Source organism: Euprymna scolopes, chromosome 11, assembly GCF_053919585.1.
Source record: "Euprymna scolopes isolate OS-2025 chromosome 11, ASM5391958v1, whole genome shotgun sequence".
Lineage (NCBI taxonomy): Eukaryota > Metazoa > Mollusca > Cephalopoda > Sepiida > Sepiolidae > Euprymna > Euprymna scolopes.
Window position 1 is genome coordinate 17,752,472 of NC_136492.1, and position 15,499 is coordinate 17,767,970.

General features: G+C 35.4%; 1 protein-coding gene across 2 annotated transcripts in view; it reads left to right on the forward strand.

The window, feature by feature from the left end:
* LOC145287778 (eukaryotic translation initiation factor 4E type 2-like) overlaps nt 1-15,499 on the forward strand; it is a 66,400-nt gene that overhangs the window by 41,694 nt on the left and 9,207 nt on the right. For both annotated transcript variants that reach the window (XM_080135605.1, XM_080135604.1), the window contains exons 4-6: nt 4,758-4,862; nt 7,290-7,442; nt 13,311-13,447. In XM_080135605.1, the coding sequence (XP_079991731.1) occupies nt 4,758-4,862; nt 7,290-7,442; nt 13,311-13,447 (395 nt within the window). The remainder of the gene's footprint in view (nt 1-4,757; nt 4,863-7,289; nt 7,443-13,310; nt 13,448-15,499) is intronic.

A 15,499-nucleotide genomic window follows, 5' to 3' on the forward strand; every position in this document is an offset into this window, starting at 1 on the left:
AGGGCCAGGCCTTTATGTGCTTCAGACTAAATATGCAACACAATATTAGCTACTTATATTTTCTCTACCGCTCTCCCTCAAACCAAGACTGTACCCTAATAAACAAAGTCTCAGACAGCATAGATATAGCACTCTCCCTCGATACTAGCGCACAAATACATGTATTTGGTGACTTCAATGTCCACCACAGTAACTGGCTAGGATTCTCAAATCACACAGACGTAGCTGGTAGTGCCACATATAGCTTCTCTATATCTCATTCCCTATCTCAGATGGTTACATTTCCGACACGTTTCCCAGACCAGCACGATCAACATGCCTCACTTCTAGATCTCTTTCTGACAACAGTTCCCAATGACTGTACAACAAATGCCCATAGCCCACTCGGGAATGCTGATCACGCTGTGATAATGGTAGAAATCAGCCTAAATTCTCGCCCTAAAACTGAAGACCCACTACTCAAAACAACGAGGTATTACAAAAAGGCTGATTGGGAAGCCATCAGGGAGCTCATCAGAGATGCCCCATGGCAAAATATCTTTACTCTTCCAGCGGAACAGTGTGCAAATGAGACAACTGAATGGTTCAAAACTGCTATTGAAGCACATGTTCCCGCACGGAAATACTATAGCAAGCCCCACTCCCCCCAATGGTTTACTTCTGCTTGTGCAGCTGCCATTTGTCAAAGGCAGCATGCGTTCCGCAGATTCAACCGACATAAGTCCAGCTCAAATAAACAGAAGTTTATAGAAGCTAGAAATAATTGTAAGAGAGTGATAGACACAGCTAAGTCAGATTACTCTGAAACCACCAGAAAGCGCATCGAAGCACAGAAATTAGGAACCCGGGATTTTTGGAAAATCTACAACAGCGTAGTTAATAATGGACAGTCAATTATTCCCCCACTAACAAACAATCATGAGGTTGCTTGCACGGCAACTGACAAGGCTAATCTGCTTGCCAGTCGGTTTGCCTCAAACTCCACACTGAACTCGGTACACCACTCACTCCCTGATTTTCCTCTGCGAACAGACGCCACACTTGACGACTTGAAAATCACCCCTTCTCAGGTACATGCTATTATAAAAAACCTAGACACCTCTAAAGCATGTGGACCAGATCTCATCCCGGCTGTGCTATTAAAAAAATGCTCTGCCGAGGTTGCTCCAGTTCTGTCCAAACTTTACAATAAATGCCTTAACGAATCTTGTTTTCCCGACTGCTGGAAAACCGCCTCTGTGGTACCAGTCTTCAAGAATTCTGGTGAAAGAACTGACCCACTAAATTATCGCCCCATTAGCCTCCTCCCGCTTTTCGCCAAAATATTTGAGTCCTTAGTTAATAAAGCCCTAGTCCAGCACCTAACAGCTGCTAAACTCTTGACTGACAAACAATATGGATTCAGGCAAGCCCGTTCAACAGCAGATATCTTAACTGTAGTTTCTGAACGTATATACCGTTCATTGGATAAAACAGGGGAGGGTAGAGCGGTGGCCCTTGATATATCTAAGGCTTTTGACAGGGTATGGCACGATGGTCTTCTAAGGAAAATTAGATCATATGGAATCACTGGAAGAATTCATAACGTAATTAAATCCTTCTTAAGTAATAGAAAAATCAAAGTTGTCCTCGACGGACGTACATCCAAACAATATGACATAAATGCGGGAGTGCCTCAGGGGTCTATCCTTGGACCTCTATTGTTCCTGATATTCATAAACGACCTCCCTGATAATATTGTTTCGGAGATGGGTATATTTGCCGATGACACCACTCTCTATAACAGATATGAGGGGAAAACAAATGAACACATATCCAAGAAAATGGCAGAAACACTAGAGGATGACCTCCAATCCGTAGTGGAATGGGGACAAAAATGGTTGGTCTCATTCAATGCTGCTAAGACTAAGCTTGTTTCCTTCAATAACTACAAGAAACCTTCTCTACCACCAATAGCAATGGCCAAGAACACATTGCCTGAAAGTACTTCTTTTAAACTCCTCGGCCTAACGTTTACAGGGAATATGAACTGGAATAGATACATTGAGAGCATTGCCAAGGCTGCTGCAAGGAAGGTTGGCTCCCTCTACCGTGCTAGAAAACTACTTACGCCTGCCAGTATCCTATACCTCTATAAGGCAACCATTCGCCCATGTATGGAGTACTGTTGTCACATCTGGGCTGGTGCATCTGCTGCTTGTCTCTCGCTCCTGGACAGGGTTCAAAAAAGAGTCGCAAACCTGATAGGTCCTGAACTGTCATCTGGGCTTCAACCTCTGTCCCATCGACGAGATGTTGCATCCCTCTGCCTGTTCTACAAATACTTTAATGGTGAATGCTCTGACGAACTGCAAACACTTGTACCTCCCCGACGTAACTACCCCCGACAAACCCGACAAGCTACTAAGTCTCATCCCTTTACAGTGGAGATCCCTAGGTGCAAGAAAGCCTTTTACTCCAATAGTTTCTTCCCCAGAACTGCGGGTCTTTGGAACTCCCTTCCGGGATTCTGCTTTCCCAACTGCAATGATATGCAGAAGTTCAAGTGTAATGTTAACAAACATCTTTCTACTCTTCTCCCTTCATAATGACCCCGCTAATTAATTCCCTAATAGTAGCCCCCTGCTTCAAAGTGGCACTGTGCCTTGTTTGGGGTGAAAATTGAATAAAAAAAAAAAATAAAAAAAAAAAAAAGAGGTGACTGATTTTCAAGAGATCAGTATCATTTTGAAGCTCGACCATTCGGACGACAAATATCCAAAAATTGCCCAAAAATATTAATTCCTTCACCCTCAACTGGGCACTTTTCCACAGGGAGGGTCAAATTTTTTTTTTTTTTCTCGCTAATATTCTTTGCAAGTCATTCAACCTTCGCGTTCACAACGTCACTTAAAAGGCATTATTTCAACCGCCCGTGACATCACAGCCACGGTAGGCACATCAGTAAGACAGTTTTTTTTTTTTTGTTTCACCTCTTTTTCCTCTGCCGCATTACTATTCTTTTTTTCTGCTCAACCAACACCCTTACACACACCTCCACTTTCTTTTCTGCCTTCGCGTCATGGGTTCGAACCTGCCTGCCTACTGCAACTTTTTTTTTTTTTTTGTTCAACACACACCTTCAAACACCCGGGCAACGCCAGGCACCCAGGCTAGTTTACTATAGATCCAAGTGGCATTCTTCCCCCTCCAACGGGTCCTGGATATGACCTAAAACTATATCCGATGGTGAGGCCCCACCTTGTGCCATTGTTCCCAGGTCCACTCTGACCCGGAGTGGTAGTACCTGTTAGGATCCCAACTATGGGTTAAATAGAATCTGACTTTAAAAAAATATATATATATATATATATATATATATATATACTCTATTAAAAATCCTTCCTCAAAATAACTAGATTCGGCATTAAATAACCTGAAAAGGGTTGATATACCGTAAAACAAAAACAACCAACCAACCCCCCTCCAACAAAATCCCTCTTCAAGCACCTAAACAGAAAAAACAACTCTCTTTCTTCCTCTCCTCCCCCTCTTAAAAAAAAGAAAACAAATCGGATTTATCTCATAAAAAAAAAAATTTAGTTAATGGCCTGAAAATTGGAGTGGGTGAAGGTGTATTTTATGTTAAATTTGTATTTGGAACTGATTTGCTATGCTACATTCTAGATCAATCTTTTTTATCAAGTTTTTCAGGGTGTTCACAAGTAATCTAAAATATAAAAGCGAAAATGTGTTTGTGTGGATTTTTTTGTATGTCCGCCAAAGGCGTTGGGGGGGGGGGGGCAGCTCGGAGGGGGGGGTCATTAAATCTTACGACTTTTTACATATTGTCTAGATTATAATATGTCCGACATATGAAACAACGTCGTCTGAATCTTTTATTATGTTACAAAATTTGCACTGTGATTTCGTTTTCTCTACTACTACGGCGTGATGTTTGACCTAGAAAACGTTGACATTCGTTTAAGCACCTGCTTTTTTAAACGTTTTATTTCAACCATTCTCACTCCTCTGCCTGCATAGCATCGTGGTAAGTTGACAGGCTATTCACTTCAAGGCTTTAGGTTCGAGCCTACTTCCCTACCAAATTTTTTTTTTCTTTTACACCCAGGCAATGCCATGTACCCCCACTAGTCTGTTATATAAAAGTCAAAATGTGTGTGTTTTCATCTTTTTTTTTTTTTTTTTTTAAATGTCCAGCAAAGGCTTTTTTCCAGGGGAGTGTACCATGTCTTACAACTTTTTATATGCTTGCTAGATTTATGAGATCAGTAGCATTTTGAAGCTCAACCCTTCGGACAACAAATATCGAAAAATTGGCTAACAACATTAATTCCTTCACCCTCAACTGGGCACTTTTCTACAGGGAGGAGTCGCTTTTTTCGGCAATATTTTCAAAAGTCATCCCCTCTTTTCGATTGTTCAGCCTTAATTTCAACCTACATTACTTCCAGTTTGGCAATGGACGCAACAGTAAACACAGCACTTTCCCCCCCCTCCCCCCGCATTCTTTTCCTCCTTCGCGGTACGGGTTCGAGACTGCTTGCCTACTACCGCTTTTTTTTTTTTTTTTTTTTTTTTTTTTTATTCTCAACACACACCTCCAAACACCTTGGCAATGCCGGCACCCAGGTTAATTATAAAGATATTTTAAATCATTAATTTTTTATGTGTATTGCTATTTCTGTTTCTTGTAAAACTAAATTTTGTTTGTTTTTTGCTTTTATTTATTTAGTTTCTTTTTTTCTCGATTTCAGGTAGAACAGTTTTGGGCTGTTTATAGTCATTTAGTAAGACCAACGGAATTATCCGGACATAGTGATTACCACATATTTAAGGATGGTATCCAACCAATGTGGGAAGTAAGTAACCATTTTGTGAGCAAATGTCAAGATTGACAGTCTGAGCAGAATACGATAAAAAAAATTGTGTATAGGTGATAAAAATGGTTTTATTGGTCCCCTGATAAAAGAAGGATGGACCTTTAAATTCACCCTTGTCTGTTCGTTCGTTCATTTGTCCATAGTTTTCTCAATAATTACACCTTGGAATTTTTTTTAAATAAACATGATATGAGTAAAAAAATAACAACGGATTTTCCGGGAAAACTCTGGTTGCTTCCCTAGGTTTGCCTTTCAGGTTAAAATGGCTAAAATTGACACTTTTGTGCTTATTAAAAAAAAATTGATGCCTTGGATTTTTATAAAACTTTCTGAAAAGTTGTAATTAACTGATTTCTATATAATTTTGTTTGTCTATACTTCGCAATAACTCTTGGGTGTGCCCCAAGGGCTCTTTTAGGGCTAATAAAAACACTCCATTTTTGGGACTATTTTACCATATTTGTCCAAAATTTTCTGTATGTGTCTATTTAGCAGTTTTGCATGGTGCTGAACTCAAATTTAAATATGTTAAGGCCTTGGGGACGTTTGGGGCTAAATAGGGCGAGGGTGGGGCAAATGATGGACTTAGTCATTTCCTTTTTTGCATGGTGCAGAACTCAAATTTACATATATTAAGACCTAAAACTGCACCATTTGTTCATTTTCACAAAGATTTGACGTCTCCTAAGGACTTTTGGGGCTAAATGAGGAGGCAGGGGATCAAATGCTGAACTTAGTCATTTTCTTTATGCCTCGTTCACTGTGATGCAGATGACCTTTGTTCACAAATCGTAGATATTATAATATAGAGAGTATATAAAAAGTTCTAAAAAATAGTAAAAAAAAAAAAATCCTCGAGAACCCTGGTAAAAAAAAGTCTCAGCTGGACATACAAAAACGTGCACCATTTTTGCCTTTTTATATATATATATATATATATATATATATAAAATAAAATTGCAATGAATGGATGGAATAAGTAGGTGAGCTCTACATATCACATTGTTTTCATACTCCTTTGAAAAAGTTATAAGCATATTTAATTTTAAAAAGGAAACACTAAATAAATGGATAGTCCTTAATCCGCACAGTTTTGAAGAAATACTTTCCTTCTCATCAGAGGGTAGGATTTAGCAAAATGCGGGATCGGATTTAGCTTGCAAAAGTATTAAATGAAACTACAAGTAAGTAATAGATTTTACTTGATAACAAAAAATGAAGCTGAGGGAATAGGAAAGTATTTTTTTGAAACTCTGCGGATTAAAGACTATCCATTTATTTAGTGTTTCTTTTTTAAAATTAAATATGCTTATAACTCTTTTTCAAAGTGTTTTTTAACATGTTTTATTAACTACTTGTTCTTATATATATATATATATATATATATATATATATATTTTAATTTTTTTTTTTTTTTACTATAATAATTAAATACCTACAGACACTAGTGTTTCGTCCTTTCGGGATTCTTCAGTGCAGGGTGTCACGATTACTACCAGTCGAACGATTCGAACCCCGCGACACGAGACATCTCTGGCTCGATTAGCGGAGGCCGTATCCATTCGGCTACCATTAATCGTGTGAAATAGCGTTGAATTTTAAACATTTTAATTTAAATGTTCATTACGTCAGACAGACAGTGATCAAATCGTTATACGATGATCTACGCATAAGAGCTAAATTGACCGACTTTTTAATTCAACAGAAAGTGCTCAACGATAAGAAACATATTTCTTAAAGGGGCTGTCATAATACCTTATATATATATATATATATATATATATATATATATATATATAAGGTATTCACACATGTGGAAATCTTTTTAATCAGTTTTCATCCAGAAAAAAGGCATTGCTAAGGGGTCAAAATTGAAAAATTGGTACAGATCATCATCAGATTTTTATCTGTTTGTCAACTGTTTCATGAGGTTTGAAAACTCCTTTTAAAGATCGTGTCAAGCTGATCTAGTGGTCATCGTACTTGATTTACTGTTTTTAGGTTTTGGTTTTGATCTCAGCTTAGGTATTTTTTTTTTTTTTTTTTTTTTTTTTATACTTTAGAATAAAAAAAAAACATAATACTCGCATATACATGTCTCAAGTTTTTTTTTTCTGTTTTTTTTTTTTATCTAGGAATTTAAAATGTTACGTTCAATACTGAACAATATCAGGTAGATTTTCTAGCATATAAATAAAATCCATCCCTTGTTCTAAAATTAAAGAAATGTCTTTTTTGTCCCTATATATCATAGATATAGTATAAATACCCCTGAGCAACTTAATAATAAAGTTAATGTACTTAAAATACCGGATTTATTTTTATTTATTTATTTTTTTATTATTATTATTATTATTACTGTTTTGGTATTTGATGATTTAAATGATTTATTTTTTTTTTTAAAAGGATTCTGCTAATAAAGATGGAGGCAAATGGATAATTCGACTAAAAAAAGGATTAGCAGCACGATGTTGGGAAAATTTAATATTAGCCATGCTGGGTGAACAGTTTATGGTTGGAGAAGAAATCTGTGGCGCTGTTCTTTCTGTCCGATATCAGGTAAAGAAGTTTGCTTCTTTTTTTTTTTTTTTTTTCTTTTAATTCTATAGGGATAAGAATTCTTTACACAATTTAGCTTTTCTTCACTCTTATATAAGTCACTTTGTGTGTCTGTGAGAGAGAGTTTCTCATAGGTTCCAAAACAGCTGAGCCTATCTTTTGCAATTTTCACACAAAGGTAATTTATATGTCTGACAGTGTTCTTAGATATATTTTGTACAGAAATTCATCCGATAAGTATAAAAGATTTAAAAAAAAAAAAAAAACGATCTTAAAAATAGTCTTTTCTCTATTATAGATAAAAAAAAATTTACAGGGGAATATTTTACGTTACACTGGCCAAGAGAAATAATAAAATCTCAGCAAATCATTTCTTTAAAAAAACAGATTTATTTCCATCTGGAGATATGGCTGAGTGGTAGAGCATTCGACTACGGATCAAATGGTCCCATGTTCAAGTCCGGGTGTACCTCATCATTTTATTTTAATTTTTTTCTTAATGAGTTCAATTTACGATAAAAGAAAAGGTACCATTTAAAATCGCCGCAAATCATTTCTTTGTTTGCATATTTTAAAACTAAACCTTAATCAGAAGTGAATAAGTAAACATTAGTCAGAAGTGGGTTTGAGGGTGGGTCCGTGGATAATAAAGAAGGTTCAATCTTCAGGGGTCACTAAGATATTTTTTAAAGGCTTTCCTATGACTCAATTTTTTGGGATATCTATACTAATTGTTAATATTATTATTTAAAAAATATCTTAATGACCTCTGAGGATTGAACCTTTATGATCTATGGACCCACCCTCAAACCTATGGTTCGAATTTCTTGTAATGCAGAGCCAACCCTCTTTTCCTTAGTAGAGAAAAAGAAGCATGTTTTCAACACCTGAAGAAGATCGCAGGTTGCAGCGACCGAAATGTTGTGCTAATAACGCCCAAGATGAGAATCATAGTCGGATTAATCGACATAACACAAGCATCCACATCTCATCTCAAAAATTCAGAATTGCAACTTTAAATTAATTTAAATAATAAATTTAAAGAAATGCATATTTAAGGGAAAAAATTCACACATGGGAGATAACTCTTCAAGTCTTAGGGGAGTTAATTAATGATAATTATTAATTAGCTCCCCTAAGACTTGAAGAGTTGTCTCCCATGTGTGAATTTCTTCCCTTAAATATGCATTATAAACTCATTTTTGGGGAAAGGTGTACAAATATTACATAATTGTTTATCTCATTTTATCTATATAAATAAAACAGATGTATGTGTAGTTGTTTTAATGAATCATTATCATTCTGTTTTGGCATTTAAGGTGTAATGTACTCGCTGGCTCCATCATTTAAATGACCAAGCTAGGACACGTATGCATATAAATAACTCATGTGCCGAGTTCATCTTGCATCCGCATTTAAGTCGTGAGCATGACGTCACAGAATGAAATGCATATAATGCACCAAGATCAAAAGAGAAGACAGAAGAAAAGTAAAGGATGCATGTCGATTTGAAAGGTACATTTGACAAGCATGCAAATCTTCTTCTCCTCTTACCGCTTTGAAAGCGAGTTGGGCAATCTGTGGGTCCCAGAGAATATTACTGCAACAAATCAGTGGATTGGACTGCTCTCTGAAAGAAAAGATAAATAGAGAACATATTGTGTCATGTAAACCCGTGTCAGCAACTTGCTTGTGGAAACAAATGAAATGACTCTTTCTTTCGTATAAAAAAGTTTGTGCAAAAATTTTTATTTTTTTTACATTTCATCCATTTTTAAAAACAATAAAACAATAATGTTACACTTGCAGTGTAACATTATTGTTTTTAAAAATAATAATGTTACAAGAGTTACAAGTGTCCAGGACTCTAGAGTGAGCTATACAAGGCAACATCTCATGTGCAGTCCGATTCAAAGGGTTTGTATCAGTCATCTTGCAAAGTCAAGTCACTGCGTACACATTCGAGCCAGGCCTTTCACACACCCTTGTTGTGCTTGGAATGTTTACGAGCATTAAGTTGAGTTAAATATGAATTTTAAACTTCCAAAAATATTTAAATGTTAAAATATTTTTGTTACATTTTTAATTCATAATAAAATAGAATATAAAAAATATAAAAAAATAATAAAGTTGTTGCAATTTGTTAGTGGTAATATGCAAATATCTATGGCAATTAAGCTACATGAAGCAATCGGTTTCATCCCTATAGAGAATCATCAGGCTAAGTACATAAATTGTTGATATTGATTTTTTTTTTTTTTTTTCATGGAAATCGCTCCAGACAAGGCATGAAGCCACTTGATTAAGAAGTTAAAAAAGAAAAAAAATACTTCACGATCAAAAATTTACCAACGATAAGTGTAAGATGGAATAGATTCTGACGCAGAAAACAGCAATTCTTTCCTCTTTGTCAGAAACATTGCTTTCTGGAATGTGAGGACTAAAAGACAATAAGGGAATCAAGGGTTCTGCAAGTGCCGAAAGTAAACCCAAGATCCATTTTCTGTTCTCCTATTATTGTTTTTATATATATATATATAATTCAACCACGGTAGTGGTTGAATATATGCTTAAGTCCGAAATTGAATGAATCGAGACACATTCAAACCCCCACCACTAATTCCGTTCGCAACCAAATTTCAAACAGGTTATATAGTTGGATAGAACACCTCATTAGCTACATTTTGAAAATAAAAATTTCGAAAATTGGTTCAGTAGAAAAAAAGTTACAACAAAATATGTGGGTTCACAAACAGGAGAGTAAGTACATAAGTGACTAACGCTTTTTTTTTTTTTTTGCATAACTTTTTTTTGTATATAAATATTTTTACTGCGACTTTGTCAATATGACATGTTAGCGTAACGGTTAGAGTACCGGGGGTTGGTGGAAAGATTTTAGGTTCAATCCCGTGTATCGTTTTTTTATATTTAAAAAACCGAACTTTAAAAGAGGATTCAGCATAAAGTTCCATAGTAAAGGTGATAAAATCCCACTTTGGGGGTTCATTTAACTACTTTCCTTTTAACAGTTGCCCTCAGTAGTTCTACTTGAACTGTTCTGTGCCTCCCCATATACTCAATCCATCGGATGAGTACTGGTGGCACATTGAGTTCTCGTAGCAACTTGAACATACTACTGAAGGGTATGTTGTCAAAAGCTCCAACAATATCTAAAAAGACACCGCGTGCCATCTTTTTTGTTAGTTTACGCGCTATACAGATCACGAATTCATGAACCGCAGTCTCGGTAGAGACCCTGGCCTGGAAATACTGTGATTGAATGATAAATATTGCATAAATGTGTGTTTGAGAGCTAATTTTTTTTGACAATCATTAATAAATATTATAAATTTATATATTAATACAATAGCAATGCCTGGAAAAATCATGGATTATATGGAAAAATGCGTGCATGAAAAGTAATATTAAGATTTTATTAAACCTGGAAAAGTAAAGGACAAGAAATTCAACCTGGAAAAGTAAAGAACAAGATATTCTATTCAAGTAAAAAATAAGAATTTTTTAGACTTAAAATATTGCAGCTAAAAAATGAATTAAATGATCCTAATTATGATATAATAAAATTATTAATTTTTATGTAAATTATGAAATTATTAATTCCATCTACTAACTAACTAATAAATTAATTTTATTCAAACAATTTTCACTACATAAATATATGCAAATAATAGGGGGAAAATAAGTTCAATCCAGCGACTGACACCCTTTCTAACTCAACAATAAACAACAACATATGCAAATAATAAATAAAATATTTATCAATATTCAAATTTTATTTTTAGCTGCAATATTTTAAGTCTAAAAAATTCTTATTTTTTACTTTACTAGAATATCTTGTTCTTTACTTTTCCAGGTTGAATTTCTTGTCCTTTACTTTTCCAGGTTTAATAAAATCTTAAGAATATTACTTTTCATGCGCGCATTTTTCCATATAATATATATATATATATATATATATATATATATATATATATGTATATGTGTGTGTTTCGTCTAGAAAATTGCACAGTTACGTTTGTTATTTATCTCTCATTGTTAATATTTTCATTAGCTAATGGTCGAGCTTCCCTCAAACAAAATTTTGGTCAACATTTACTTGAAACTCTTCGTTTTAGGTATCTACTGAGATTTGTTAGATAGCTAGACTAAAATCTGTTTAGTTATCTAAAAATAATCAATGCCAACAATCCGTGCACTTTGCTTGATAATTTCCTACAGGGATGAAACATAGATGCTTTTATGTAGCTCAACTACCATGGATATATTTGCATATTACTAAGTTGTATTCAGATATTAAACATTGAAGTAAAAACTGAAACTCTATGTACGATATATATCACCTTATTATCTAATATATAAAAGGTTATATGTCTGTCTGTCTCCATATTTTCAAACTCTATCTCCTCCGAAACTAAGTCACAGAGCAGCACAAGGAGCCTCAAATGATTGTATTTTTTATGGACCGTTCTTTTATGGGTCTTTAGCCAGTTAAATTTGTTTTTAAGGGATCAAAATTGAAAATAATCATACGTTTTGTACTTTCATTATAGTTTATTTTTAACTTTTAATCAGTTCATATGTGTGTCACGTTGATACAGTGGTAACGCCACCAGCTTTGAATGTTAGTTCTGCTTTCGGTTTTGATTCTAACGCCCGAATACTTTTTTTTTTTTTACTTTTGAAATCACGACTCTATAATAATATATACGAAATCTGGATAAATTAAAATATTGTATTTAAGCATATTTTATGACTGGACAAAGCCCTTCCCCCCCCCCCTGCTGGAACGTGTATATACATGAAATAATAAAATTATATAATAGAGAGATATTGTACTGGTCTGGAGTGGCACTCGCTCTAGGTCGGTTGGGATTATAAAATTCCCAAGTGGGCCCCCAGTCGCATGTAATGTCCTTATTAGGGAAGATGATGACGTTAGGTTTTTGCAATTCCTGCAGGGAGGCGTAAGCATTCTCTAATAAAGAGATAAATTTGCTTCACTGTTAACGTTCTCACTAATTTAAGTTGAATATGAAGTCCTTTTTATTCGAATACTCCATTAAAGCTCTCCTTTACATCTCAAACACTGAATTAGTAAAGAAGTTGAGAACATAATTTCCCTCTCCCCAATTGACCATTTCAAGTATGTTATAGTATTCTTTTCTTGTGGTCTCTTATTTACAGAATTCCGAGATAAGAATACATCTAGTCTGGTGGAGTATCTAGCTCCATGTTATTACTTGAAATAAAATTACTTGGATAAGGCGCCCCATTCCTCATAAAATTGACCATTTTCATACGTTGTAGTATATCTTTTGTTTTGGTCTTGGTTCCAGGACTAGAATTTATCTAGTCTGGTGGAGTATCTGGCTTCGTGCTGTTACTTGAGATACCATCACTTTAAAAAGGTGCATCGTTCCTCGTGTGGTTTAACCATATTGAGATCTTATTTAAGCTGCAAATATTATGGGATATATATGTGTGTGTGTGTGTGTGTAATCAAATACATTTGAATGTATCGAACTAAAAAACAAAAAAAACTATCTTTTAAAAAGTGCTGAATACATATATTGAGTTTTTACAAATAAGATTACAAAAGCATCAGAAATCCCTACGCTGTTCCATTCACATTTCGACGACATTAATCATCTCGTCCAGGGTTCTGACAAGATGTTGCCGAAACTTAATTTTTCTAATGTTTCACTTGTGTGTGTGTGTGTGTGTATATATATATATATATATATATATATATATATATAAGTATAAAATAAACTTTAAGAAAATATGTTGTCTTTATTTTTGTTTTTCTCTTTTACTTTTTTTTTTTTTTTTCTTTTTTTTTTTTAGGAGGATATTTTGTCGTTATGGAACCGGACAGCCAATGACACAGTGACGACATCCCGAATACGCGACACATTGAAACGAGTCCTCAACTTACCGCCAAACACCATCATAGAGTACAAAATACATGTTGACAGTATAAAGTTAGTTTCACTCAAATGTTATTGAAGCAATTTATTTCCCTCCTCCTTTTTCTCCTCCTCCCTTTTCAGTTCAATCAAACTTTTTTGTTTTTTAATTTTTATTGTTGATTTTTTTGTTTCACTCATAAGTTATCACTTTTATCTATATATCTCTCTCTTGTGTGTGTGTGTGTGTGTGTGTGTGTGTGTGTGTGTGTGTGTGTGTGTGTGTGTTTCGTTGAGCACAAATTTATTGTTAGTAAAATTTTTACTAACTTTACTTTATTACAGTTAGTAATAAAGACTACCAAAGATTAATGGAACCATTGAACTTTGTCTTTCATTTATTTTTTAGTATATATATATATATATATATATATATGATGAAATCAAACGAGATGCAGTATTTACCTGATATAAGCAATAGTAAACTTCAATCTAATATAAATACCAGTATTTATATATATATATATATCCTAGGGGGGGGGGTACCCAGCGTGGCCCGGGTGTTTGTGTATGTGTTGGGGGGGTTCAAAACAACCCTGTTTTAAAAAAAAAAAAACGTTGGCCGAGTGTTTGGAGGTGTTATTTGTCCCTCAGTTCTCATTTTTTTAATGAGTGATTTTTCTGACAAAGGGAGAAGAGAAAGCTGTATTGTAGGTTGGCAGTATTTTGCGTGAACAGTCGACAGATGGCGGAAATGTTCTGTTTCTATGTCTATCCTTGTAGCCATGTCACTAGTAAGGGTGCTCGAGGTAAACGTTTTATCTGGGCTGACGTTATTCGCCTGATAGTCAGGGACCCGAACCTTGGATTAACCAATAAGGAGGCTGTCCTATCAGCAGGTGCAAAGTACTGGGGCTGCTGTATTGCCATTTGGTGAATCGATTCTGGACCATGTAGTAGCTTCTGGTGGGGCCTCTCAATGCCATATTAGTGGGTAATTGTTACGTCTTTACCTTATGTTCTACAAAAAAAAAAATTTCTTTGTTTCTTTTTCTCTCTCAGTTTCCCCTCTCTGTCCTGCTCTAAGCAAGTCTGACGACCTAGTCCACAAACTCCAAAATTCCATCATGATAAGTTTCAAGAAAAAATACACGATTAAACCTGGATCTTCAACTTCCAACGTAGACCCCCACTACCATGTCTCCTTCTCCAACATCAGGGGTCTACGTTCTAACCTTCCAGAGGTTGAAGTTCAATTACAGGAGACTAAACCAGACCTTTTATTTTTAAGCGAAACTGGCATTGGACAGACTATTTCCTTAAATAAGTTCGTAATTAAGGGATGCTCTAACTTAACTTCCAAATCCCAAGATCGTCATGGGCATGGAATATGTGCCTATATTAAAGATGGCTTTCCATGTGGGAGGGACATCTCCAGAGAAGATCCTAACTTACCCTATATGTGCTTCCGGGTTGCACTAGCTCACACTACTGCATTTATATTTACTCTCTATCGCCCCCCCCCCCCATAACAGCCGAGTTACTATCTTTAAAAGCATATCTGATAAAATTGACCAAGTCCTATCAGCTTATCCTTCAGCTAACATTCACGTATGTGGAGACTTCAATGTTCACAATGGGGAATGGTTGACCCACTCAAACAAGACCGATGATGAGGGGAGGTTCTGTTATGATTTCTCCATTGCTTATGACCTCACTCAGATTGTTCACGAACCTACCCGTGTGCCCGACAATGACGGCCAGTATGCGAGTCTCCTAGACCTTTTTTTCACAACTTGCCCTGAACTATGTTCAATTGCCGTTCTGTCTCCTCTTGGATCTTCCAACCACTCAGTTGTATCAATTAAGATAAAAATGAAATGTAATAAGTCTTCAGACGTACCTCCCCACCATACAGTATATCGATACTCTATGGCTGACTGGGATAGCTTCCGTACATTTATATTGGATCTACCTCTGCATTCCATGTTTAAAAAGGATGTGTCCTCTATAGTATCAGACCTGACGGAATGGTTAATTATAGGTATAGACCGTTTCATACCCTTGGAAAAGTTCCAACAAAAACCTAACAGCCAGCCATGGTTTTCTCCAGAATGTACTGCTGCT